This window comes from Gymnoscopelus microlampas, assembly GCF_963454915.1.
Source record: "Gymnoscopelus microlampas genome assembly, chromosome: 10".
Lineage (NCBI taxonomy): Eukaryota > Metazoa > Chordata > Actinopteri > Myctophiformes > Myctophidae > Gymnoscopelus > Gymnoscopelus microlampas.
Window position 1 is genome coordinate 10,692,172 of NC_139947.1, and position 23,837 is coordinate 10,716,008.

Sequence of the window (23,837 nt, forward strand, 5' to 3'; positions counted from 1 at the left end):
ATGATCTGAGGCACAAAGAAGAACCAGGAAACAGAGAGGTTGTTATTCTGCCTCTCCATACGCAAAGAGACGGACAATAGGATATACCTTCAGATCAAACACAACTTCCAGTGAGGGAGGCCAAAATGTCTTTCTACAGCTACAGGAGAGAATACTGACCAAGACCACTTGTACCTGCTGCTGACTCTGTCAGCTGAATGGACTTTAACAAGAACCAGGATTCACAGTAAACCTCAGGGAACATTCTAGAGAAGGGAGTGTTACCACGACTGACTGGCTGATTTCCTGTCTTGAACAGTGTGTTTGTAGCTTCACTCAGAGACCAAATGGCTTCCAAGTCGTCTCGCCCTGAAGAGGATTATTGCTGTCCTGTGTGTTGTGACATCTTTAAAGATCCTGTTCTCCTATCATGCAGCCACAGCTTCTGTAAAGCCTGTCTGCAGGAATGGTGGACAGAGAAGGTAAGAAAGGAATGTCCAGTTTGCAAGGAGAGACATTCAGTGGATCCACCCAGAAACTTGGCTCTGAAGAACCTGTGTGAGGCCTTCATACAGGAGAGACATCAGAGAGCTTCAACAGGGTCTGAGGTTCTCTGCAGTCTGCATGGCGAGAAACTCAGACTGTTCTGTCTGGAATGTCAACAGCCAGTGTGTGTTGTGTGTCGAGATGCTAAAAAACACACCGACCACAGATTCAGACCCATCGATGAAGCTGCGCTGGATCACAAGGAGGAAGTCCAGAAATCAATTAAGCCTTTACAGGAAAAACTAGAGGTGTTTAATAAAGCTAAAACAAACTATGATCAAACGGCGGAACACATTCAGTTCCAGACTCAACACACAGAGATTCAGATTAAAGAACAGTTTAAGAAGATGCGTCAGTTTCTACAAGTGGAAGAGGATGCTAGGATTGCTGTACTGAGGGAAGAAGAGCAGCAGAAGAGTCAGATGATGAAGGAGAAGATTGAGGGTCTGAACAGAGACATATCAACTCTTTCAAACACAATCAGAGCCATAGAGGAGGAGCTGAGAGCTGAACACATCTCATTCCTGAAGAACTACAAGACCACAATGCAAAGAGTCCAGTTCACACTGCAGGACCCCCAGCCGGTCTCAGGAGCACTGATAGATGTGACCAAACACCTGAGTAACCTGACCTTTAGAGTCTGGGACAAGATGAAGGACATTGTCTCCTACACTCCTGTCATTCTGGACCCCAACACTGCCAATCCAGTATACAGCCTGTCTGATGATCTGACCAGTGTGAGAGAAGGAAAGAAACAGCAGATTCCTGACAACCCAGAGAGGTTTGACCACTATGGCTATGTCCTGGGTTCTGAGGGCTTTAACTCAGGTACTCAGAGCTGGGATGTTGAGGTTGGAGACAATGCATGCTGGGTAGTAGGTGTCTTAGCAGAGTCCTATCAGAGGAAGGGAGACAAAGCGGGTCAGTCCTGGAGAATAAGGTTAAATGAAGGTAAATACATAGCACGCTCTTCACCAGGGTCAGAAACTGATCTCTCATTGAAGCAGAAACCTCAGAGGATCAGAGTCCAGCTGGACTGGAATGAAGGAAAGCTGTCCTTCTCTGATCCTGACACTATAACACACCTACACACCTTCACACACACTTTCACTGACACACTCTTTCCATGCATTCACACTGGTCAGAGTGGTAGTTCTCTGAAGATGTTACCAGGGAAGGTCAGTGTAACTCTGGAACAATGTAGTTAGACATGATAATGAGGAGTATATTGATATTGATATATTGAATGATTGATTGATTGATTGATTGATTGATTGATTGATTACTTTATTAATCAAAACAATTTAACAGCAGCAGAGGTACAGTAAAACATTTAGGCTAAAAGGATCACACAAAAAAAGTCCTGAGGACGTGTTTCCATTGTGGTCCTAAAGTAATACCTGTCAATGTTAGAATCAGAACGGTTCTGTTCTGTGATGACATCATCATCATCTACACAGTAAAATACAAGTGTTAATTTAACTCTGAAGAGTGTAAAATGTTACCCAATGGACCCTATGATCCACAACATCATGATCATTATCATCTACAAAATCCCAGTTTTAATTATACTTTGAAAATTGTACATAATGGAACCAAATGGACCTGTAATAGTAATGATGTTGGGGAGTTATTTTACTGTTGATTTCTACAGTGTACTCATAAAATGTAGAATCACCATGTTGGGTACATCTCAAAAGGTTTTACTAAGGAACTGAATTAATTACTTTTTTCGTAGGTAATTATTAGATTATTTAGTGTGTTGTGTTGTGCTGTTTTCTATTAACCAACCATGGAGATGTTCTTATTAGATTGTATACTAGTTTACATTTGTTGCATTGATTTCTGTGTGTGTTCTGAGCCCTGTAACATGAATGATCCTCTGATTGACTATCTTGTCTACTAATAGGACACAGGCTTGTGTTTTTACTTTTCATGGCAGACTGAGGATGTTTTTGTAATCATAACATGTATCTGTTCCCACTTTAAACCCTTTTTGGTAAAACTTTTCATTATTGTTTCACTATGGATCATTAAAGAATAATACTTTTGCATCTGCCAAACCTCTGTGGACATTCACTTTGTTGGTGTGTGAGTGTTCCTTTAGTCTTCTTAGTGTGTTGAGTGACAGGAAGCTGAGGGTAGAAAGACATACAACACATGAGTCTGACTGGAATCAAACCAGAGACATTGTAACCACATGGTCGTCTCTGTGACTATTTACCTACTACTGACTCTTCACCAATCAGTGTGCCACATTCATTATCTTTTGACTTCTGAGATAAGAATAAGAATAATTCTGCAATATGACTAGGGATGGGGATCGATCATTTGTGGCAATTTTGATCCCTTAATCGATCCTGCTTATCGGTCCAATTCCTTATCAATCCCACTATCGATCCTTTTCTATTGTTGGTAGTTGTTGGCAAATTGATGCTAATCTGGGGGCATTTTCATTAAAACAAAAATTGTTGTCAATGTGCTGAGTTTCACTCAGCTAATGTTAGACTGATTGCAGAGCTGTTCAAGTAGTAGTGGGAATGAGATCGGATGCATTTTTCGGAGGAATCAGCAGCTGTTAACCCATTAAAACCGGGAACGCATCTGTGTGTCATTTTTTGATTTCTTTGGCTAATCAAAAATAGCAGATATACAAGCTCATAGCGCGGCACCGAGTGCCGCTCTATGAGATTGTAGATCTGTTATTTTCGAAAAATCTTGAACATTTGTGAAAATCTTTGAATGCATATGTTTTAAAGCAAACATTTTTAACTCTGACCTGTGCTTCTGGGGGTCCCTGGAACAACATATTTTGAGATGGGGGTTCGCGGCCAAATACATATCATTTTGGGGGTCCTTGACATGGAAAAGTTGGAGCACCACTGATGTAGCAACATACATTTTGTTTTAACTGTTAGGATTTAGAAGACAATTGCAGAATATACATTCAAAGATTTGCACAAATGTTCATGATTTAATACAAAAATTGTAGAACGACAAGCTCATAGCACGGCACTCGGTGCCGCTCTGTGAACTTGTATATCTGCTATTTTTTAATAGCCAAAGAAATCTAAAGTGACACAGATACTTTCCTGGATTGAATGGGTTAAAACCAAACCTGTTTCTAATATGGTGTGCGTGCGTGTGTGTGTTAGTGCACGTGTGTGCGTGCGTGTGTGTTGCTTCCTCTTGGCTCCCATACAGCGTAATAAACTCCCCATTGCAGTCTGAACTGCAGACTCACTCCCAATTTTCCACTGTGTAGTCTGAAGACCCAACTCTTCAGACTCCACCTCACCCCCTACAGTAGCACTTCACTCTCGCTGTATCCCTTCTTGTCACCTTTGTTCTATAGATACAGTAGTAGCTTACTATGCAGATATGTTTCGGTCACTTGTTCTAATGTTTTTGTTACTTAGATTTTTTATTTTTTCCTTCATTACAAATACTAAGTTCCTTGGCCGTTTTTGCATTTTCCAGACAAACAAACAAGTGTACATAAGTGTGTATGTCACAGCTATAAACCATTTTAAAGGTACAGGTCTTGTGATTAAAATGATGCAACTATTGCAATATTCCAAGGCGTGGCATCAAAACTGACGCTACAATCAACGCCGAAGTCCGACATACACAAACCTTCACAAAGCTGCAGCGACTCAGGGTAGTTGAATTCTACTCCACCACTATGAAACATTTCCACAAAAATGATGTTCTTACTTCGTGGAAGAGTGATTAAGTGATATATAAGTGATATATACCGAACCACTTTTTTCCGTCAAGAACCCCGCAGAAACCCCCAGGGCATAGCAGTGGCGGACATTTTGTGGTTCCACTCAAAAAAATGCCATTCATTTTTCCCATCAATTATTTTAAGCCTTGATTCATACTGTGGCCACATTGTGTGTAAGGGTTAATGTGAGACGTACATTGTAAAGCACTTTGAACAGTCAAAGTCCACTCACAGATATCACACCACATATCTGATTAAACAAATAACGTGTGTGTGTGAGTGCGTGCGCGTATTACTTTACATGTGGGGACCAAAAGTCTCCATAAGGATGGATGAACATGTCTAACTTGACTTTCGAGGGACAATTTTGAGGTCCCAGTGAAGGAATTTCCATGTCAAATAACGATTTTTAGGCCTAAGGTTACAATTAGTATTAGACTCAGTTGCGTCAGAATTTGCATTGCGTGTCCATACTCTACCTGTTTTCCCTAAATACCCTCTGAAGAAATCACACCACATACCCGTTTGATAACATATCTGATGAATGAGTCACAAACAACCGGTGTGTGTGTGTGTGTGTGTGTGTGTGTGTGTGTGTGTGTGTGTGTGTGTGTGTGTGTGTGTGTGTGTGTGTGTGTGTGTGTGTGTGTGTGTGTGTGTGTGTGTGTGTGTGTGTGTGTGTGTGTGTGTGTGTGTGTGTGGCATAGCTCCACCTACCAGACTCACCTGAGAGAAACCAGGAAACAGAGAGGTTATTATTCTGCCACTCCATACGCAAAGAGACGGACAATATGATTTACCTTCAGATCAAACACAACTTCCAGTGAGGGAGGACAAACTGTCTTTCTACAGCTACAGGAGGGAATACTGACCACTTGAACCTGCTGCTGACTGTATGACGCTGAATGGACTTTAACAAGAGCCAGGATTCACAGTGAAATTAACCTTCAGGGAACATTCTAGAAGAGGGAGTGTTATCACCACTGACTGGCTGATTTCCTGGCTTAAGGAGAGTGTTTGTAGCTTCACTCAGAGACCAAATGGCTTCCAAGTCGTCTCACCCTGAAGAGGATTATTGCTGTCCTGTATGTTGTGACATCTTTAAAGATCCTGTTCTCCTGTCCTGTAGCCACAGCTTCTGTAAAGCCTGTCTGCAGATATGGTGGAGAGAGAAGAAAATAAAGGAATGTCCAGTTTGTAAGAAGAGACATTCAATGGATCCACCCGCAAACCTGGCTCTGAAGAACGTGTGTGAGGCCTTCATACAGGAGAGACATCAGAGAGCTTCAACAGGGTCTGAGGTTCTCTGCAGTCGGCATGCTGAGAAACTCAAACTGTTCTGTCTGGAATGTCAACAGCCAGTGTGTCTTGTGTGTCGAGATTCTAAAAATCACACCGACCACAGATTCAGACCCATCGATGAAGCTGCACAGGATCACAAGGAGGAAGTCCAGAAATCACTGAAGCCTTTACAGGAGAAAATGGAGGTCTTTAATAAAGTTAAAACAAACTATGATCAAACAGCAGCGCACATTCAATTCCAGACTCAGAACACAGAGATTCAGATTAAAGAACAGTTTAAGAAGATGCGTCAGTTCCTACAAGAGGAAGAGGATGCTAGGATTGCTGCACTGTGGGAGGAAGAGCAGCAGAAGAGTCAGATGATGAAGGAGAAGATTGAGGGTCTAAACAGAGACATTTCAACTCTTTCAATCACAATCAGATCCATAGAGGACGAGCTGAGAGCTGAACACATCTCATTCCTGCAGAACTTCAAGACCACAATGCAAAGAGTCCAGTTAACACTGCAGGACCCACAGCCGGCCTCAGGAGCACTGATAGATGTGACCAAACACCTGAGCAACCTGACCTTCAGAGTCTGGGACAAGATGAAGGACATTGTCTCCTACACTCCTGTCATTCTGGACCCCAACACTGCCTATCCAGACTACATCCTGTCTGGTGATCTGACCAGTATGAGATGTGGAGAGAAACAGCAGCTTCCTGACAACCCAGAGAGGTTTGACCACTATGCCCATGTTCTGGGTTCTGAGGGCTTTAACTCAGGGACTCACAGCTGGGATGTTGAGGTTGGAGACAATGCAGCCTGGTCAGTAGGTGTGTTAGCAGAGTCCTTTCAGAGGAAGGGAGACACAGTGGGTCAAATCTGGAGAATAAAGTTAGTTAAAGGTAAATACACAGCATACTTCTTATCAGGGTCAGTCACTGATCTCTCATTGAAGCAGAAACCTCAGAGGGTCAGAGTCCAGCTGGACTGGAATGAAGGAAAGTTGTCCTTCTCTGATCCTGACAATAACACACACATACACACCTTCACACACACTTTCACTGACACACTCTTTCCATACATTTACACTGGTAAGATTGGTGATTCTCTGAAGATATTACCAGGGAAGGTCAGTGTAACACTGGAACAATTAATTTAACTCTGAAGAGTGTAAAATGTTACCAAATGGACCCTATGATCCACAACATGATATCATTATCATCTACAAAATCCCTGTATTAAATTAAAGGTAGGGTAAGTGATTTGCTTTGGTTAAAATACGTGTTAAATAGCTCTATATTCTGATAGTACTCATTGCTATAGAGTTTGTTTGTTCAGTAAAAAGAGTCTCCTTGTCTCTCCACCCAAGGGCGCCGATACCGTGGGTGCCTCGGGGCTGAAGCACCCACCTGAAATGAGGAGCACCCACTGGGTGCTGGTCCCAAAAAAATAAAAAAATATATATATATATATATCTTTTTTTTTCAAAATCAGTAGTGGTGGGTGCCCGGATTTACAGTACCATAACCATTACAGTAGCTACTAGCTGTCTAACTCGGAGATCCACTCATTGGTGGGGGGGGGCGCCGCGCGCGAGTATGAGGGGGTGGGGGTGCACGCGCTCATACTCGCAGTCAACGCGCAGCCGCTCGTACTTGCAGCGCGCTCCCATTTGTTTACGTTTTGCCGGCTCTAGACAGTCTTCACCTAGCAGGTAAATTAACACAAAGTTCACAAACTAAGAGAGAGAGGCTTGCCTTTACTGCACTAATAGCAAGATGAAGCCACCAGCACCTTCAGCAAAGAAGAGATTCACCCAGCAGAAACTAAATTTCTTCAAACCCGCCGAGGCGAACAGTACAGTCAGAGTGAGGAGGAGGAGGAGTAGGAGGAAGCGGAGGATAGCACAGCCAGCTCCGCTGCTGGTGGTGGTCGTGGTCGGTAAAGTCATGAGTGAGTCTGAGTTGACATTCATTGTTGTAAAATCATACCAGTACACTGTACTATTGGCAAACTGTTAATAAAGTACCCAAAGAAAAAGAATGCCTTTTCTTTCGGCCGCGGGTGGGGGGGCGGGGGAGTTTAAACATACTCAGTTCAGAGTAAATTTTGTGTACTGAATAAACCGAATTAACCGAAAAAAAGTTACAAAACCCCCCCAAAAAAGTTAATTATCCGACCCAAACCCGCAAAATTTTTCGCGCACGCGGCCTCACATGCACGCGCGCTGTGCGCGCGTGCATGTATGGCATGTTGGGCACCCGCAGGTGTTTATAAATATCGGCGCCCTTGTCTCCACCTCTTTATTAAACAGAAAATGCATTTTCGTTTCAGTTTCAGTTTCATTTCCAATTTTATCCAACCAGGACAGAGAACTCAATCAGGATACAGATTAAACAAGTGAAATTGGAAGTGATGACACTAAGAAATGAGCAGACAAAATTGGAACTGGAACACTATACAAATTAAGCTTAAAAATGGGTACTTTCTCCTGATTGGCTGAGATTTTGACACCTACCGAAAAATGTATGTTCTGTTTATTAAAGAGCTGGAGAGACAGAGAGACATCTGTTACTGGAAAAACACTCTATAGCAATGATTACTATCAGAATATAGTATTACCTTTTAACAAAATACTTTTTGTTTTAACCAAAAAATATCACTTACCCTACCTCTAATTTAACTTTGAAAAGTGTACATAATGGAACCAAATGGACCTGTAATAGTAATGATGTTGGGGAGTCAGGGTACTTTACTATAATATATTAGATAATATGATTATTTTACTGTTGATTTCTACAGTGTACTCATAAAATATAGAATCACCACGTTGGGTACATCTCTAAAGGTTTTACTAAGGAACTGAATGAATTACTTTTTTTGTAGGTAATTATTAGATGGTTTAGTACAGTATGTTGTATTGTGCTGTTTTCTATTAACCAACCATGGAGAGGTTCTTATTAGATTGTATATTAGTTTACATTTGTTGCATTGATCTCTGTGTGTTCTGAGTCCTGTAACATGAATGATCCTCTGATTGACTCTCTTGTCTACTAATAGGACACAGGCTTGTGTTTTTACTTTTCATAGCAAACTGAGGATGTTTTTGTAATCATAACATGTATCTGTTCCCACTCTAAACCCTTTTTGGTAAAACGTTTTATTATTGTTTCACTATGGATAATTAAAGAATAATAATTTAGCATCTGCCAAACCTCTGTGGACATTCACTTTGTTATGTTGGTGTGTGAGTGTTCCTTTAGTCTTCTTAGTGTGTTGAGTGACAGGAAGCTGAGGGTAGAAAGACATACAACACATGACTCTGACTGGAATCAAACCAGAGACATTGTAACCACATGGTCGTCTCTGTAACTATTTACCTACTAGTGACTGTTCACCACCATTGTGCCACATTAATTATCTTCTGACATATTCTTCTGAGATAAAAGAATTCTGCAATATGATAGGAATGGGGATCGATTATTTGTAGCAATTTTGATCCCTTAATCCATCCTGCTTATCGGTCCAATTCCTCATCAATCCCACTATCGATCCTTTTCTATTGTTGGTAGTTGTTGGCAAATTGATGCTAATCTGGGGGCATTTTCATAAAATCTTTGCATTGTTGATTGATTGATTGATTTAATACTTTATTAGCAGTTTGCAAAAAAGCACAGGAAAGTACAGTTCAATACAAGGTCTGCTAAGAGGATTTTAAGAATATCATTTAGATAGTATGTTGTTCTGACAGATGCTATTAATACTTTTATTTCTACTCCACTACATCTCAGAGGTAAATATTGTAATTTTACTCCACTACAATTATTTGAAAACTTACAAAGTTAGTGTCTGTGAAGTTACTAGTTACTTCGCAGACATAAATTATTATATACATACATTAACCACTTTAGCCCTATTTTATACACAGGCTATTTGAAAATAGCCAACGCGTTGTGAGCTTGTAGATCTGCTATTTTAAAACATTTTAGCACTTTTACTTTTGGTATTTTAAGTACATTTTTATACCAATGCTTTTGTACTTTTACTCAAGTAAATTTTGAATCCCGGACTTTTACTTGTAACAGAGTACTTCTACATTGCAGTATTGATACTTTTACTTATGTAAAACAATTGAGTACTTTTTCCACCACTGGGTAGTGTCTTTGAGGCACTTCTCTCTGCACTCATGTGACTTTACATTACTTTGTTTGTTGACTAGAGTTCATGCATACTCTGCTTAGTTATTTCAATCTCACACTTGTAAGTCGCTCTGGATAAGAGCGTCTGCTAAATGCCTAAATTGTGAATGGAATTGGATGAGACATGGTACTTTGGCTCAGCTGGTTTTCCATTGGGCAAAAGTACCTTTAGGACCTGTAAACAGAGCATGTGTCACATTGCATTACGAAAACTAGCTTACAAAACAAAATTTGCTTTATTTGCTGTTAGTAGCAGTTACATGTAAAGCAGGGCTAACTGGGTATAAAGATTTTGGAACAAGTAGCAATATTTCAAGACTTATAGCTGTCACACATGAGATTGAATGTTGTGACTGTAGCCCTGATTTAACCCATTACAACCAGGAAAGCATCTGTGTCATTTTAGATTTTTAGCATTGCCCAAGTGAAAAAAAAATATACTAAATATATTTTTCAGAAGTATACTTAATATACTATTTTTGTACTCTATAAATTACATTTAAATTGTGTTATTTTGGAACCACTTAAGTAGTACTTAGTATATTAAAAGTTGAACTAAAGATATGCTAAAACATATCTTTAATATACTTTTATGTACTTTCCCCCCCCAAAAAAATACAATTTAATTACAACTTTACTTAACTGAAGTACAATTGCTGAAGTATACTATCATTACATTTATAGTGCATTACAAATACATATCAAGTACTAAATAAATATATATAGAGTATATAGCAATTATGCTTAAAATATACAATCAATGTATTACAAATATACTTGGAGTATAAAATAAATGAATGTGAAGTATATTTTTAATAGTTTCAAGTATACTATCAATGTAATAATAAAGTATTTAAACTACAATCCAAATGTGCTAAAATATACTTTCAATGTAATAATAATGTATTTAAACTACAACTCAATTTAACTAAATGTACACAGTTAGTTAATTTAGAATATACTATTATTACATTGAAAGTATATTTTAAGCATAATTGCTATGTACTCTATATTTATTTATTTAGTACTTGATATGTATTGGTAATTCACTATAAATTGAATGATAGTACACTTTAATGACATCAGCAAAACTGTACTTCAGATACTATAAGTATATTTGTAATTAAATTGTATTTTTTTGTGGGGGAGAAAGTACATAAAAGTATATTAAAGATATGTTTTAGCTTATCTTTAGTGCAACTTTTAGTATATTAAGTACAACTTAAATGTTTCCAATCAACATAATTTAAATTGAATTTTATAAAAAAAAGTACAAATGAGTATATTCAATATTCTTCTGTGAAATGTAATTTAATATTTTTTCAAAATAAACCTACACGAATGGAAGAGCAATGTAACGTGAAGGCTTGAGGTTCAGTTGTCTGTAAGAGCCATGACAACTCTCAATTGATACAACCTTCAACAACACACTCACGCTATATTTAATGATGTGAAAAGGGGAGAGAGACTGACCAAACAAACAGACATTTACACTCATGGTTTTACTAACAAATGACATAAAATACCATAAATCACCAAATAGCATCACAACAAAACACTAAACTCAACAACCCATAACATAACCGCACTACGCATTCCCATATTCAAATAATAACACAAATAAGAACAATAACACAAATTTCCCAGCATGCACTGCGCCTCAGTGCACGCTGGGAAATGGACTCCCTCTAGCCACCATAAATGTAATGATAGTATACTTTAATGACATCAGCAAAAGTGTCCTTCAGATAGATACAGTAAGTATATTTGTAATTAAAGTATATATATATTTAATTAAATAAAAATGTGCTTTTCAAAAGTGTATTCATATAATGTTTATTTTTTGTTTAACTTAAGTACATTTAATGTTAAATATATTTAAATGATTATAGTATAAGTGCTTTTACAGTATATTTATAGTAGATTATCCTCAATATGCACTTATTTTAAAATATACTATAATATACTTATTAAAAGTATACTTTTCACAAAAACTATTTAAAATATGTTCAAGTATATATTTTTGTAAGTGTGTTAATGTCTATTTTATTAAAGTTTCACTTAAGTACTACTTCGTAAAAGTACACTTTTCATCAGTGCATTTATAATATAAGGCTGAAAAAATATACCGAAAAAGCATTATACTTAAAGTTTGCTTTAGTATACTTTTTAAGTATACTATCATGAATATGTTCCCGGATGCTATTAGTAATATACTTCTTAACATTATACTTGTAATATACTTGTTTTAAAGTGCATTCAATATATACTTCTACAAAGCACATGAAATACTAACTAAGCACATTTTTTTTTATGTTTACTAATGTGCTTTGTAAAAATATATTTTGAATGCACTTTAAAACAAGTATATTACAAGTATAATGTTAAGAGGTATATTACTAATAGCATCCAGGAGTACTATACTTCTTGAAATTATACTTGTAATATACTTGTTTTAAAGTGCATTCAAAATATATTTTTACAAAGCACATTAGTAAACTTAAAAAAAATGTGCTAAATTACAAATTAATTTATGTTAACATTTAATGTGCTTTGTAGAAATACGTTTTGAATGCACTTTAAAACAAGCATATTATAAGTATGATGTTAAGAAGTATATTACTAATAGCATCCGGGAACATATTCATAGATAGTATACTTATAAAGTATACTAAAGCAAACATTAAGTATAATGCTTTTTCAGTATATTTTTCCAGCCTTATACTATAAATGCACTGATGAAAAGTGTACTTTTACAAAGTAGTAGTTGAGTGAAATTTCAATACAATAGGCATTAACATACTTACAAAAATATATACTTGAACATATTTTAAATAGTTTTTGTGAAAAGTATACTTTTAATAAGCACATTATAGTATATCTTAAAATAAGTGCATATTGAGGATAATTTGCTATGAATATACTTTAAAAGCACTTAAAATATAATAATTAAAAATATATTTAACATTAAATGTACTTAAGTTAAACAACAATTCAGCAGTATATGAATAGACTTTTGAAAAGTACATTTTTATTTAATTAAATATATATTTTTTGTTTAGTACACTTTGAACAATGTGCTAAATTACAACTTAATTCATGTTGACATTAAATGTGCTTTGTAGAAATATATTTTGAATACACTCTGATTATATTTGCTAAAATATATTTTGCCCAAAAATGCACTGTTAGTATGCTTTGACAAAAGTTCAAATTGACAATTAACATACTTTTTGTGCTAAAAGTATACTTTAGCACAAAAAAAATACATTTTTTTTTCACTTGGGTGGCTATTCAAAAATAGCAGATATACAAGCTCACAGCACGCTGCAAGCTTGTACATCTGCTATTTTATTGAACATTTGTGAAAAATCTTGAAAGTGTTTGAAAAATGTTTTTTTTATTTTTGAATTATCTTAATTCTCTTCTGGAGGTCCCTGGCACAAAACATTTTCAGATGGGGGTCCGTGTGGCCAAATACACATCAATTTGTGGGTCCTTTGCACAAAAACGTTTGAGAACTGATTTAGAAGGCATTTGTAGAATTGGCCTCTGGTCTTAATGGGTTAAATTGACAAGCTGAATATGTAGGCGGAGGCCTACATATTCAGACAATCTTCGGACAATCTCTGAAGAAGGCCTTTCCAGGTCAAAACATTGGTATTCATTTATGAAATTATCCTGCATAGTGGCTATAAGTGTGTGGCCTTTTCTTCACTTTTCGACGTATTTAGCAAGGTCAGCAGCACCTTATCAATACTGGTGTGCGCCCTTCTCCTGTTTTCTTTTGTCCATATTATATAACGTAATGCAATGCGTTTTATCAGTGACCTTTGGAGTGGTGCATATCAGATAAGATACTGCATAACTTTATAGGCTCAATTAACAGTTGATATGGCATAGACGTGGATTGTTTTATGCAATAAAAATGGTTAATGTTTAATCTTTTCATTGCTACCTTGTACAGAATACAGCAGAGAGATACAGTACAGTACAGCTGTAAATACAAAAAAGGTTCAACATTTTGTAACAGAAAATTGTTGTTGTGAAAGCAAGGACCTTATTTTAAAGTAGTCTGGCATATCATATACATATGAGCTGTAGGGGGTGCGGGAGGGGGCCGCACCCTTAGTTCTGACACTGTGGGGGCTGGGGGCTCGCGCGTGCTCCACATGCACGCACCGTCAGCGGCGGTCTTTAACGCCTTAAAGTTTAAACAATAGCCTCTCAAGGTTCGCGCCGTCAGTGGCGAGCCGTTCTCAATAGCGTCTACCTAGTACCTGGCTGCTTTGCATAACATTAGGCTACTCGAGAAAAGACACGGACTTGAATTGAATGTGTTACATTCCTCTAACAATGACAGACAACAGTCTCTGCACTGCAAGGTGTGAAGGGGATCGCTTAGCAGAGGACCCAGTTCTCTGAGACAAGACAAAGACAAGTTGTCTGATTATTTTAGCTACTTATGTGTGGGTGAGTCTATGTAAAGGGCTTTTATAAAAAAATTAAAGGAAAATAATTAATTTGAAACAAAAATAAAAACAACAAATTAACAATGCAACAATGCAACAAAATAATAATACTTATAATTACATTAATAATCACATGTTGAATACAGTATTTCAACTAGCACTGAGCGGAGTGGCTCTGTGCACATGCCTGCGCACGTGACGTCATAAAATACAGCACCCTTAGTTCAAAAATCCACAGCTCACCACTGGGCATATCTACCAAATTCATGCAGTTTTAACATAATTCAGCACCATGTGTTTCAAGTTTCAATTCAATTGTATAATGTGTGGCCCTTCACTCAATTTATCGAAGTCAGTGTGGCCCTCTGGAAATGAATAATACCCACCCCTTGTGTACTCTTCAGACTCCACCTCACCCCCTACAGTAGCACTTCACTCACTCTGTACCCCTTCTTGTCACCTTTGTTCTATAGATACAGTAGTAACCTACTATGCAGATATGTTTTGGTCACTTGTTCTAATGTTTTTGTTACTTAGATTATTATTTTTTTCTTCATCACAAATATTAAGTTCCTCAGCCGTTTTTGCATTTTCCAGACAAACAAACACGTGTACATAACTGTGTGTGTCACTTACCTAGGCAAGCTATAAACCATTTTACAGGTGTGTGTGTGTGTGTGTGTGTGTGTGTGTGTGTGTGTGTGTGTGTGTGTGTGTGTGTGTGTGTGTGTGTGTGTGTGTGTGCTCAACGTTTACGTATTACTTTACATGTGGGGACCAAAAGTCTTCACAAGGATGGATGAACATGTCTAACTTGACTTTCGAGGGACAATTTCGAGGTCCCAGTGAGGGAATTTTCATGTCAAATATAGATTTTTAGACCCAAGGTTAGTGTTAGACTCAGGTTGCGTCAGAATTTGCATTGCGTGTCTGTACCTGTTTTCCCATAAATACCCTGTGAAGAAATCACACCACATACAGTACCTGTTTGATAACATACCTGATGAGTGAGGCACAAACAACCGGAGTGAGAGTGTGTGTGTGTGTGTGTGTGTGTGTGTGTGTGTGTGTGTGTGTGTGTGTGTGTGTGTGTGTGTGTGTGTGTGTGTGTGTGTGTGTGTGTGTGTGTGTGTGTGTGTGTGTGTGTGTGTGTGTGTGTGTGTGTGTCATAGCTCCACCTACCAGACTCATCTGAGAGAAACCAGGAAACAGAGAGGTTATTATTCTGCCACTCCACACGCAAAGAGACGGACAATTATGATTTACCTTCAGATCAAACACAACTTCCAGTGAGGGAGGACAAACTGTCTTTCTACAGCTACAGGAGGGAATACTGACCACTTGAACCTGCTGCTGACTCTGTATGACGCTGAATGGACTTTAACAAGAGCCAGGATTCACAGTGAAAGTAACCTTCAGGGAACATTCTAGAAGAGGGAGTGTTATCACCACTGACTGGCTGATTTCCTAGCTTAAGGAGAGTGTTTGTAGCTTCACTCAGAGACCATGGCTTCCAAGTTGTCTCACCCTGAAGAGGATTATTGCTGTCCTGTGTGTTGTGACATCTTTAAAGATCCTGTTCTCCTGTCCTGTAGCCACAGCTTCTGTAAAGACTGTTTGCAGGAATGGTGGAGAGAGAAGGTAATAAAGGAATGTCCAGTTTGTAAGAAGAGACATTCAATGGATCCACCCTGTAACCTGGCTCTGAAGAACGTGTGTGAGGCCTTCATACAGGAGAGACATCAGAGAGCTTCAACAGGGTCTGAGGTTCTCTGCAGTCTGCATACTGAGAAACTCAAACTGTTCTGTCTGGAATGTCAACAGCCAGTGTGTGTTGTGTGTCGAGATTCTAAAAAACACACCGACCACAGATTCAGACCCATCGATGAAGCTGCACTTGATCACAAGGAGGAAGTCCAGAAATCACTGAAGCCTTTACAGGAGAAACTAGAGGTGTTTAATAAAGTTAAAACAAACTATGATCAAACAGCAGCACACATTCAATTCCAGACTCAGAACACAGAGATTCAGATTAAAGAACAGTTTAAGAAGATGCGTCAGTTCCTACAAGAGGAAGAGGATGCTAGGATTGCTGTACTGTGGGAGGAAGAGCAACAGAAGAGTCAGATGATGAAGGAGAAGATTGAGGGTCTAAACAGAGACATATCAACTCTTTCAATCACAATCAGAGCCATAGAGGAGGAGCTGAGAGCTGAACACATCTCATTCCTGCAGAACTACAAGACCACAATGCAAAGAGTCCAGTTCACACTACAGGATCCACAGCCGGTCTCAGGAGCACTGATAGACGTGACCAAACACCTGAGTAACCTGACCTTCAGAGTCTGGGACAAGATGAAGGACATTGTCTCCTACACTCCTGTCATTCTGGACCCCAACACTGCCCATCCAGACTACATCCTGTCTGGTGATCTGACCAGTGTGAGATGTGGAGGAAAACAGCAGCTTCCTGACAACCCAGAGAGGTTTGACCGCTATGCCCATGTTCTGGGTTCTGAGGGCTTTAACTCAGGGACTCACAGCTGGGATGTTGAGGTTGGAGACAATGCAGCCTGGTCAGTAGGTGTGTTAGCAGAGTCCTTTCAGAGGAAGGGACACAAAGGGGGTCAATTCTGGAGAATAGGGTTAAATGAAGGTAAATACATAGCACGCTCCTCACCAGGGTCAACCACTGATCTCTCATTGAAGCAGAAACCTCAGAGGATCAGAGTCCAGCTGGACTGGAATGAAGGAAAGCTGTCCTTCTCTGATCCTGACAATAACACACACATACACACCTTCACACACACTTTCACTGACACACTCTTTCCATACATTTACACTGGTCAGATTGGTGATACTCTGAAGATGTTACCAGGGAAGATCAGTGTAACACTGGAACAATTTAGTTAGACATGATGATGAGGATCATATTGATATATTTATTGATTGATTCACGACAAAACAATTTAACAGCACAGAGGTACAGTAGAACATTTAGGCTAAAAGGATTACACAAAAAGTCCTGAGGACTTGTTTCCATTGTGTTCCTAAAGTAATACCTGTCAATGTTAGAATCAGAGTGTTTCTGATCTGTGATGACATCATCATCATCTACACAGTAAAATACAAGTGTTAATTTAACTCTGAAGAGTGTAAAATGTTACCAAATGGACCCTATGATCCACAACATGATATCATTATCATCTACAAAATCCCAGTATTAATTTAACTTTGAAAAGTGTACATAATGGAACCAAATGGACCTGTAATTGTAATTATGTTGGGGAGTCAGGGTACTTTACTATAAGATATTAGTCTAATAATATGATTATTTTACTGTTGTATTTCTACAGTGTACTCATGAAATATAGAATCACCATGTTGGGAACATCTCTAAAGGTTTTACTGAGCAATTGAATAATTTACTTTTTTGTAGGTAATTATTAGATTATTTAGTGTGTTGTATTGTGCTGTTTTCTATTAACCAACCATTGTTGTATAACATTAGATTACAGTATATATTAGTTTACATTTGTTGCATTGAACTCTGTGTGTTCTGAGCCCTGTAATATGAATGACCCTATGATACTTTTCATAGCAGACTGAGGATGTTTTTTGTAACCAAAACATACATATCTGTTCCCACTTTAAATCCTTTTTGGTAACACTTTTTTTTTCTCACTAAGAATCATTAAAGAATAATATTTTTGCAACTGCCAAACCTCTGTGGACATTCACTTTGTTATGTTGGTGTGTGAGTGTTCCTTTAGTCTTCTTAGTGTGTTGAGTGACAGGAAGCTGAGGGTAGAAAGACATACAACACATGACTCTGACTGGAATCAAACCAGAGACATTTTAACCACATGGTCGTCTTTGTGACTATTTACCTACTACTGACTCTTCACCACCATTGTGCCACATTCATTATCTTTTGACATATTCGTCTGAGATAAAATAATTCAGCAATATGCAATATTGCAGAATGATTGTTTGATTGATTGATATATTCTGCAATATGATAGGAATGGGGATCGTTCATTTGTAGTAATTTTGATCCCTTAATCCATCCTGGTTATCTGTCCAATTCCTTATCAATCCCACTATCGATCCTTTTCTATTGTTGGTAGTTGTTGGCAAATTGATGCTAATCTGGGGGCATTTTCATAAAATCTTTGCGTTGTTGATTGATTGATTAAATACTTTATTAGCAGTTTGCAAAAAAGCACAGGAAAGTACGGTTCAATACAAGGTCTGCTAAGAGGATTTTAAGAATATCATTTATATAGCATGTTGTTCTGACAGATGCTATTAATACTTTTATTTCTACTCCACTACATCTCAGAGGTAAATATTGTACTTTTACTCCACTACAATTATTTGAAAACTTACAAAGTTTTCAAATAATTGTTTGAAAACGTAAGTGTCTGCGAAGTTACTAGTTACGTCGCAGACATAAATGATTATATACATACATTAACCACTGTAGCCCTATTTTATACACAGGCTATTTGAAAATAGCCGACGCGTTGTGAGCTTGTAGATCTGCTATTTTAAAACATTTTTGTACTTTTTCTTTTGGTACATTAAGTACATTTTTATACCAATACTTTTGTACTTTTACTCAAGTAAATTTTGAATCCCGGACTTTTACTTGTAACAGAGTACTTCTACATTGCAGTATGGATACTTTTACTTAAGTAAAACATTTGAGTACTTTTTCCACCACTGGGTAGTGTCTTTGAGGCACTACATTTGCTCTCTCTGCACTCATGTGACTTTACTTTACTTTACTTTGTTTGTTGACTGGAGTTCATGCATACTCTGCTTATTTCAATCTCACACTTGTAAGTCGCTCTGGATAAGAGTGTCTGCTAAATGCCTAAATTGTGAATGCAGTTGGATGAGACGTGGTACGTTGGCTCAGCTGGTTTTCCATTGGGCAAAAGTACCTTTAGGACCTGTAAACAGAGCATGTGTCACATTGCATTACGAAAACTAGCTTACAAAACAAATTTGCTTTATTTGCTGTTAGTAGCAGTTTACATGTACTGTAAGCAGGGGTAACTCGGTATAAAGATTTTGGAACAGTAGCAATATTTCAAGACTTACTGTATAGCTGTCACACAGGAGATTGAGCGTCATGACTGTAGCCCTGATTTAACCCATTACAACCGGGAACGCATCTGTTTCATTTTAGATTTTTAGCATTGGCTATTCAAAAATAGCAGATATACAAGCTCACAGCTTGTCACTTCGTGCCACGCTGCAAGCTTGCACATCTGCTATTTTTGAACATTTGTGAAAAATCTTGAAAGTGTTTGATTTTTTTTTATGTATTCTCTTCTGGGGGTCCCTGGCACAAAACATTTTCAGATGGGGGTCCGTGTGGCCAAATACACATCAATTTGTGGGTCCTTGGCACAAAAACGTTTGAGAACTACTGATTTAGAAGGCATTTGTAGAATCGGCCTCTGGTCTTAATGGGTTAAATTGACAGGCTGAATTATGTAGGCGGAGGGTCAGTCTGTTTCACTTCCTCATTACAGAATGGAGTCAGTGCCCTTCTCTCTCTGCTGACACAAACACACACTATAGTACAACCCTTAGAGAGACACAACCTCCTCCACACTCTGACACACTGTGAGCCTGATAGAGCCCGCAGTGTTTTAATAAGACCCAAAGGCTCTCATTAACAACTGTCACTATACTGTGCTACGGCCTGGCTCTCTGCATAGAGGCTAGCCGTCTATGACCGGGGCCTGTGTGTGTGTGTGTGTGTGTGTGTGTGTGTGTGTGTGTGTGTGTGTGTGTGTGTGTGTGTGTGTGTGTGTGTGTGTGTGTGTGTGTGTGTGTGTGTGTGTGTGTGTGTGTGTGTGTGTGTGTGTGTGTGTGTGTGTGAGTGTGTGTGTGTGTCTGGATCTTGCGATCAGTCCATTACCTCTATTATTATTGTTTTCACTTAATTTCTGAAATATTGTATTCTATTTTTTGTAATGGAAGTCAGTGGCACTGTGATGCCACTTAAACCTTGCCCCAGAGTCATATATCAGAGATCAGTGGTTCTCGAACCTTTTCATATCAAGGACCCCCAAAATGATATGTATTTGGCTGCGGACCCCCATCTGAGAAATATTTTGTGCCTCCAGAAGCAAAATTTTGAGTCAAAAAGGTTATCCAAAGATTTGCACACATTTTCAAGATTTAATATCTTGAAAATGTGCTCATAGCGTGCTCATTGCTCATTTCCTCAAGCTCAGAGTGTGTCACTTTGTGCCGCGCTATGAGCTTGTAGATCTGCTATTTTTGAATAGCCAAAGTATTCACCTGTTTCCTAGGCTGTGTGTTTTCCACTTCCTGTCGATTTCATTGGATATCATTGGTCATCTGACCAGTTTCATTGGATTTCATTGGATCAAATCGACAGGAAGTGGAAAACACACAGCCTAGGAAACAGGTGAATAAAATATGGTTAAAGTGGTTAAAATGACTGTGACTCATATATCAACTACTTTTGCTGGGGACAACCTGGTACCTCCCCAAGGACCCCTGGGGGTCCCTGGACCCCACTTTGAAAACAAATGTCATAGATATGTCATAGATGACTGCCACATGCTGGACACATCCTGACACCGTTTCCCCAGAGCCACATGATTTCCTAGTTGTTGCTGTTGATATTTTCATGTAATTGATACAGTATTCGCAGCATTTCACAGAGATCGGTGCAGGCGTTGAGAAAACAATCTTTAACCCATTAAGACCTGAAGCCAATTGTACAAATGTCTTCTAAATCCTAGTTTTCTGAAAAAACTATGTTTCTATATCAGTGTTTCTCAAACGTTTTCATGTCAAGGACCCCCAAAATGAAATGTATTTGGCCACGGACCCCCATCTCAAAATATTTAGTTCCAGGGACCCCCCAGAAGCGAAGAATGGAGTTAAAAAGGTTCGCTTTAAACAATATATATTCAAAGATTTGCACACATTTTCACGATTTAAAAAAAATAGCAGATCTACAAGCTCGTAGCGCGGCACTCGGTGCCGCGCTACGAGCTTGTAGATCTGCTATTTTTGAATGGCCAAAGTGTAAAATAATGCTTTTTAGCTCAAATGGAAAAAGTAACTCGTTTTTTTGCCTATAAGCCTATAGAGCAGCAGGGTCCCCCCGCCCCAGTCTGTTTCCCCCCCAAGGGCCAAATTATGTCAAGGATATACCGAGGCGGAGGGTGTACCGCATCATGCGTGCGGGGGGGGGGGGGGGGGTTGTCCCCTGATGATGGTAGCTCGTTTATCAGACCGATAAGATAGTGTCAGCGACTCAGTGGGGAGATTTAGAGAATCAATGAAGTTACGCTGATCGCACGGATTACACAACCGTGTAATGAGCCTCTCCTGTTGTAGACACGGAGCATTGACATGACAATGCCAACAGCGGATAAGCTATAAAAAAAAGGAAAAGCTGTTTGGCTTGGAAATTCACAGAATGGGGGAGGAAGAGACTTATTATTTCACTCGCCCGCAACTGATCCGCTATTAATTAATATCGTCGTGGCTGTCAGGCCAGAAACCTCCTATCTCCAGTGGTGGAAAAAGTACTCCATTTTTTTACTAAAGTAAAAGTATCAATACTGCAATGCGGAGTATGGTATTTAGAATTTACTTGAGTAAAAGTGCAAAAGTATTTGGCATCAAAGTGTACTTAAAAGTACCAAAAGTAAAAGCACTAATTATGCAGAAATCTTCCATGTCATGTTTTCAAAATGTTTAAATTCATTTGAAAATAGCAGATCTACAAGCTCACAACGCGTCGCTTCGTGACGCGTTGTGAGCTTGTAGATCGCCTTTTTTCAAATAGCCAAAGTCTATGTACTGTATGGCTAACGTGGGTAATGTATGTTTTGTAATAATAATCAAAATCTACAAAGTAACTAGTAACTAAAGTTTTCAAATAATTGTAGTGGAGTAAACATATAATATTTGCCTCTGAGATGTAGTGGATAGAAGTAAAAGTATTGAAAATTGGAAATACCCCACTAAAGTAAAAATACCTCAAAATTGTATTGAAGTACAGTGCTTGAGTAAATGTACTTACTTACTTTACACCACTGTCCTATCTCCATGTTCTAACTTTCTGCGTTTTTTCGTAAATTAACGCCATACTACTACATACTACACCGTCACACAAAAGCATCAAAAGAGCTTGTAGATCTGCTACTTTTGATGCTTTTTGAATTTGAAATCGTGAAAAGTAACGGTAATGGACATGAGGTTTCCACCTGACAGAGACGATATGTAAAATATCATGACCCAAATCCACCCGCCCGGCTAAATTATACTGGATATAAGATATATGATCCTATACATCCACCCCGGATGTAGGATAGAACTTAATTGATCCCACAAGGAAAATGCTGCGGGATCCACTGACATAACCATGATCCGGCGATCTCTAATGTATGTAACAGGCCGCATGACATTACTTTGTATTTAACAGATGCACATTATCAATAGCAGTTTGAAAATCCACAATGTCTTTGAATACGTTTAGATCCGTGATAAAATGTTTGCCTGCCATCTCAGCCAATCAGGGTACAGGGATTATCCATCCATTATCCAGCCAACGCTTGAGAGCAGCAAAAAAACATGTATTATTAATGATGAGACAAAGAGAGATGTTGTGGAAATCGGGTACATTATGCAGTAAAATCCTTCAGTACAAACCAAATGGACATGCATTGTACATTTGTACACTCTCTGAGTTTAAAGGGCAAGACCACTTTGGTACAGGTTTGGGTTGTGTAGTATACCTTGCCATGATGTAACTCCAAAGGTGGGCAAGAAATCAAAAATATTTGCTCCATTGATTAGAAATTGATGATTCAAAATATGATCGTCATTGACTTACATTGTACAGTGAAACAGCTCTCTTTTAGCCTGTAAACGAACACAAACATAGTTTATTAGAAAGAAAACCCGGGCTGGATCCGTGGATCCCGATATTCAAATAGTAAATTCAACACGAAGGTGACATTCTTATAATAATAAGAAACGGTGCTGGGTTTGGTGATGTTCTATATTGTCTGAATCAACTTTGTTTTTGCTATTTTTTTGAAAATTGTGAAAATGTGTGCAAATCTTAGACTATATATATTTTAAAGCTAACATTTTTAACTCAAATCTTTGCCTCTGGGGGATTCTAAAAATGTCTTCTAAATCCTAACAAAAAAACCTATGTTGCTATAATATTAGTGGTTTTCAAACTTGTTTCAAGGACCACCAAAATGTATTTGGCCCGGGACCCCCATCTGAAAATATTTTGTTCCACGAACCCCCAGAAGCAAAGATTTGAGTTAAAAATGTATTTATTTTATATATTCAAAGATTTGCACACATTTTCACGGCTTTCTTTTCAAAAATAGCAGATATACAAGCTCTATGAGCTTGTAGATCTGCTATCTTTGAATAGCCAAAGAAATCTTAAAATGTCACAGATGCGTTCCGTTCCCGGTCTTAAAGGGTTAAGAGCCAGAGGTGTATTTCGCTGCCCAGGACAAATATTTTGAGTCAGGTCTGTCTGGTTATTCTTCTTCCCATTGAGAGCCACCAGATCACATGATGTTTAC

General features: G+C 38.4%; 3 protein-coding genes across 5 annotated transcripts in view; all 3 read left to right on the forward strand.

Moving 5' to 3' along the window:
* Positions 1–239: 239 nt before the first annotated feature.
* The window catches only part of LOC311053424 (E3 ubiquitin-protein ligase TRIM35-like), a 136,011-nt gene continuing 112,413 nt past the window's right edge, over positions 240–23,837 (forward strand). Inside the window, exons 1-2 of one of the 3 annotated variants that reach the window (XR_014601633.1) lie at positions 240–1,844; positions 17,198–17,236. Coding sequence is in view for 1 of the 3 variants with exons in the window: in XM_084068945.1 (XP_083925071.1) it covers positions 327–1,703 (1,377 nt within the window). In the remaining 2 variants the exon portion in view is untranslated. The other 2 variants (XR_014601634.1, XM_084068945.1) reach the window with 2 other exon arrangements.
* On the forward strand, positions 5,023–7,054 carry LOC311053429 (E3 ubiquitin-protein ligase TRIM39-like). The gene has a single exon (XM_084068950.1). It carries the CDS (start codon positions 5,296–5,298, stop codon positions 6,700–6,702), a length of 1,407 nt encoding a protein of 468 aa, XP_083925076.1. The 5' UTR covers positions 5,023–5,295; the 3' UTR covers positions 6,703–7,054.
* Positions 15,433–17,238, forward strand: LOC311053420 (E3 ubiquitin-protein ligase TRIM35-like). The gene has a single exon (XM_084068941.1). It carries the CDS (start codon positions 15,721–15,723, stop codon positions 17,125–17,127), a length of 1,407 nt encoding a protein of 468 aa, XP_083925067.1. The 5' UTR covers positions 15,433–15,720; the 3' UTR covers positions 17,128–17,238.

Coding starts and splice junctions, on each gene's coding strand:
- LOC311053429 (XM_084068950.1), top strand. CDS start 5,296: ATGGCTTCCAAGTCGTCTCACCCTGAAGAGGATTATTGCTGTCCTGTA.
- LOC311053420 (XM_084068941.1), top strand. CDS start 15,721: ATGGCTTCCAAGTTGTCTCACCCTGAAGAGGATTATTGCTGTCCTGTG.